The sequence below is a fragment of the Cariama cristata genome, unplaced genomic scaffold (genome assembly GCF_000690535.1).
Source record: "Cariama cristata isolate BGI_N322 unplaced genomic scaffold, ASM69053v1 scaffold20814, whole genome shotgun sequence".
NCBI lineage: Eukaryota > Metazoa > Chordata > Aves > Cariamiformes > Cariamidae > Cariama > Cariama cristata.
Genome location: NW_009613751.1, coordinates 1 through 4,860, shown reverse-complemented (window position 1 = coordinate 4,860; position 4,860 = coordinate 1). Strand labels below are relative to the sequence as shown.

The 4,860-nt window shown below is 44.6% G+C and overlaps 1 protein-coding gene across 1 annotated transcript; it reads right to left on the bottom strand.

Annotated features, from left to right (window-relative positions):
• Window positions 1–367: 367 nt before the first annotated feature.
• DMRT3 (doublesex and mab-3 related transcription factor 3) lies at window positions 368–2,293 on the bottom strand. The gene is made up of 2 exons (XM_009699152.1): window positions 2,227–2,293; window positions 368–1,891 (listed from the first exon to the last, which is right to left on the bottom strand). The coding sequence occupies exons 1-2, from the start codon at window positions 2,291–2,293 to the stop codon at window positions 927–929; spliced, it is 1,032 nt and encodes a 343-aa protein (XP_009697454.1). The 3' UTR covers window positions 368–926.
• Window positions 2,294–4,860: the final 2,567 nt, after the last annotated feature.

Here is a 4,860-nt window from a genome sequence, read left to right as displayed (position 1 = left end):
AGTACATCCTCAAGAGACCTCAGCTTCCCTGATGACAACATTTGCCTCATCTCAGTCGCAAGCTACAAGGCAGGGAAGCAGAACCCAGGCTTGGAAAAAGAGGCTTCCCTTGACTGCAGTTGCTGGAGCTGGACATTTTAACCCTGGCTGAGAACTAATCAGCTCTCTATCTTCAGAAATGTTATTTGCCCAGTATAAATGACATAAACCAAGATCATCATCTTAGTTTATTTTTCTAGAGTCCTTAGCATGCTACATTAACCTGACAATGCTTAATCTGGTGTTCATTTCACAATACACTTCATGCAATTCACAGCTGTAATTGGTTTTACACTGACATTACACGTTTCGACCTAGCCATGGGAAAAGAATAATTCTTAATATTATTTCTCTGAAAAGTGTCCAAGCTCAAATGGCACAGAAGCAGTTTCATGTGCATATTTCTTTCTTCTGCCTTTTCTTTCACTGCAAGGATGATCACTGGCATAAGATTGTAAGGTCCTTGTTTTAGTCCATTTGCAATTGAACTACGTTTGTTTGATTTCTTATGTCCTGAGGAGTTGTCTCTTATAAAACAGCATTCAAGTATTCTAGTTTAACATCCCCATTTTTCTGAGTTAAGGAACAAAGTAGACCTTGGGCTTCTGTTACCATTACGAGTCTTCCAGAGTCCCATAACTGATAGCCTAAAGTCTTCCTTTGTAACACACACTCAGCACTAAAGCCAGAGTATTGCTATTTGGCATTATCCAGTGAAGTGCAAGAAATTAAATAAGTTCTGTCTTTATTGCTATAGTACAATACCAAGCAAAGTCACTTTTTAATACAATTGCAAGGGTTTCGTAGAGTACGTGTCCTTCCTCTTAGGGCCCAGTAGTTCAGCTGCACTCCAAGTATCACTTAGCTACCACGTCTGGAATGTCAGTCTAAGAAGATGTGTTGAGTATTCTTGAGTCTGAAGAATCAGACCTTTCATCATACTCATCTTCTGTGTAAATTGGTTGCTTAGACACAATAGGACACCCATCATCAGGGATTGAGATCCTAGGATCTTCTGAGGAGCGGGAAGGAAGGACAGGCGAGCTTCGGAAAACACTGGCGGAGTTGCTAGAGAAAGGACTGACATACTGGGACCGCAGCTGGTACTGCTGCTGCAGCGTCATGGTGTTCCACAGGGTGACGTCATTGGGCAGGAACGGGCTGGACTGGTTTCTTGCCAAAGTGTTCCTCAGCATCAGTGGGTAGCGTGGTGGCTGAGGGAAAGGGTGCTGCAAAGGTACGGCCAGAGGATTTGGCACGACGTTACTGGAATCAGCAGAGAACCTCAGCGTGTCAGGAACCCTAAATGCTGAGCCTACGGACCACTTGGAAGAGGAAATAGGGTACGAACTCAGTGTGTGTTCAAAAATGTGCCCATTGGAAGGCAAAACAAGACCATCAGATTCTGCTGAAGTTCTCTCCCCACTGGCCACCGAAGACCGACTGGACAGGAGAACCTCTACAGCACTCACCAGGTCACCGCCACACCCCTTCAGGATCAACTCCAGCACAGTTGGCTTTTGGTTAGGGAAGATCTTTTTCAAGACTTCAAGCGGAGGTCTGTTGGCTTTCAAACTGAAAGGTAAAGAAACTGTCCCAGAAGGACCTTCTATCAGGAGGTGGTTCTGCTCTGGGTGGTACTTGGGGCTGTCTGGACGGCTCTCTGTGCTTCCACCATTTTTCTGAACTGCATAACCGACCTCATCCACTGAAACAATTTCAGGGCTTTCAGGGGTGAAGCAACTTTTGGCCTTACTCATGTCTGGGGAGCTCCTTTGGTCTGTGTCTTTGTCACTGTAGCTCTCGGCATTGTCTGCTCCACTGGCATCACCCAACCGCTCCTCATTCATGTCTGCAAAGAGAAGGCAGAGAAGTTAACGAAAAACTGAGGACAAAAGCTTTGACAGGCATTTGAGGACACAGTCTTCTTACAGTGAACAGAGCAGGACCCTAGGGAAGGAAAAAAGCATTTTTCACAGAGATCCTGCTAAAATTAAGGTCTCTTTGCAACATCTCGTGAGAAGAAAACTGCAAAAGAATAATGTGACCTGATCTAGGCATTTTATGCTGCCTTATAGATACCTGTCTCATTCTCCCATGTACAAGAAGAGAAGTAGTGGTCGTTCTTCTGCTGCATCAAATATGCTATATCAATCCTTTCTCACTGGTTACAAGGCAGCAACACACCATCCAAGTGCAAGCTTTCTGAGAGGACCTTCAGCACTTTCACATCATAATTCCTCGCTAGCACCATCTCACCAACTGTGAGCTGAAGATATCCAGAGGGCACTTGGGAAACCAAAATTCCCTCTGCAAGTCCAATAGCATTAGTGGAACTACTCCATCATGGCTACTGGCTGAAGGTTAAAGAAGTTTTCAAATAAGTCAGCGTATTCCAGTTCGGCCTCTGCAGAAACTGGTTCCTTCCCCAGAATCACAGGCTTTTCCTCCAAACCCTGGAGCACAGCTGATGCCTTGGCTCATTAGAGCACAGAATCTAGAAAAATCTAGTTTGGAGAGGACCTCTGGAAGGCATCTAGTCCAACCTCCTGTTCAAAGCAGGAGTGATCTAAAATATAGAGCAGGTTACTCATGTCCCTGCTCAGCTGAGTTTTAAATAATTCATAGAATCATAGAATCATAGAATCGTTATGGTTGGAAGAGACCTCAAAGATCATCAAGTCCCACCATATACCCAACACCACCATGCCCACTAAACCCACTAAACCATGTCTCGAAGCACCACATCTAAACGTTTTTTGAACACCTCTAGGAATGGTGAGTCACCACTCTTGCAAGGATGGAAACTCCACAACCTCTCTCAGCACTTGTTCCAGGTAACTTGCTTTTTGTGTGCTAAACTAGAGCTCAGTACAGGGCTGAAAACAAGCCTATTGACCACGCTGTCTCCAGACGGACACTCAAAAATGGGGATACCCCAAATCTCTGGTCATTTTGGCAATGCCTCGCCAGACTATGGAAACCTTGGAAATAAGACTGCTTGTCAGAAAGAAGAAGAGAAGAAGGAAGGTTGACAGCTTTCACAGTTTATGCACAAGGGGGACAACGTACTTGCTTGAGATTGTTATTTCCCAAGAACACTGTTCTTCTGGCCTTCCTCATACAGCACAATGATGATCTCCCTGGGCAGCATCAATGTCTGGGGAAAGGGTCATTGTCCAAGCTGCAGCTGACAGAACCTACCTTAACTGCACAGGGCAGTGCTTTTGAACACACATATGTGAAAGACTTATCTGTAGAGACCAGTAAAACTATTTGCTTGGTTTCTCAAGCCTCTGGTGATCAGCCCAACTAGATAAGGAAGCTATAAGAAGAAAGCAAAGGTTCCCCAAATGTGCTGGTGATCACTCCTGCCCAATCGAAAGAACAAGTTAAGCACCTGAGCTTCATGGCTCACCATGGACAGTCCTGCCTGTCTCTCACCCCAGGAACGGGCAGGGCAGTTCCCCATGCAGTGGGCTACGTTTAGTGTTGAACACGCCAGCTTGAGGCAAACTCTAATAGTGCCATTTACCCACCTTGAGAAAGGAGTCAGGGTCTGAGCAAGCCTGCGCGGAACTAGAAGCCACTATGCTTGCCAGAATGGGAGCTATAAATAAATGTGAGATGCTGGCAGAGCACAACCTGATAGTTCAGGATGGCAAAGGGAGATTCTCCTCATGAGGATGGCTGTGCCGGGCAGAAATGATGGGCCATCCTACAGAGCTGTGGGATGCTGCTAGTTTGGGCTGTGGAAGATGAGCATAGGAGTGGAGCTGAGGAATACGGATGCCCTTAGGAAGATCTTGTCCTCCACTTTTAGCAGGATAACCTGTTTTGTATTGGTTATGCTCTCTGTCCAGTGCAAATGGAGAAGTAGTAACTCTTTGTGTAGATATATTACAGAGAAGGCAATGGATGTACGCTCTTTACACACTCAGTGCATCAGTTTTGCCTTAGCAGCCAAAAGGGAATGCAGAAAAATTTTGCCTGTAGCAAACTGGCAACACGTATCCTTTTGAGAAGCTGGTAAGACCTCAGCATAGCTCATCCATTATTTGGGGGAGAAAAAAAAAAGGAAAAAAAAAAAAAAAGGTGAGGCTCACACTACCTTTCCCTCCTATTCCCTTCACATGTTCATAATCATGCATTTATTACAAAAGACAGGATGCTAAGAATAATTCACATCTGAGTGAATGGGCAATTTATACATCGAAGGCTTACCGGCCAGTCTGAGGACAGCTAATTACCTCTGTCCCTGTCTTGCGAGAGTTAGAGAGGCACTTAAGTGAGACGATGGTCCTATTTTCCACATAAATAGATTACACTGTGGTACCCGATATAACCAAATGTGCCACACACAGGTAGAGGGTATTTCAGAAATACCGCGCTTCTCCTGTGTATCATTATGGGCTGATAACAAGTACCACTGGGGAGCATATATATGCTAAAAAAAAATCAGACTAGATCTCCCTAATACACTCCCTGGTCCTTACAAGTTATTATTTTCAAGATTTTTCAGATTTGTTTAGTTTTGACTACCCTTAAAAATATCCTTACGAGGCTTGGCTAAAAATTTTCTTCAAATTCTGAAAAGTCATCCTCCTGAAGTTTGCATTTTTATCATCAGGAGACTGCAGAGATCCAGACTCTTAACCTTGCACAGGGACAGTCAGTCTTCTCGTACAGCACAGACCGTAGCGATGAACCTCACCAGACTGTCAGAATCACAGGGTAAGACCCATAAAACGAGATTTCGTTGATTTAAACCTAATGCTGCCATTAACACAAGGAGGATTACCCTCTGTCGGTTAACATCAG

Excerpts from the sequence above, each read along its gene's own strand:
- DMRT3 (XM_009699152.1), bottom strand. The coding sequence starts at position 2,293 with ATGGTGCTAGCGAGGAATTATGATGTGAAAGTGCTGAAGGTCCTCTCA. Across the intron at positions 1,892-2,226 it reads AGAAAGCTTGCACTTGGATG|ACATGAATGAGGAGCGGTTG; the intron begins GTGTGTTGCTGC and ends TTCTCTTTGCAG.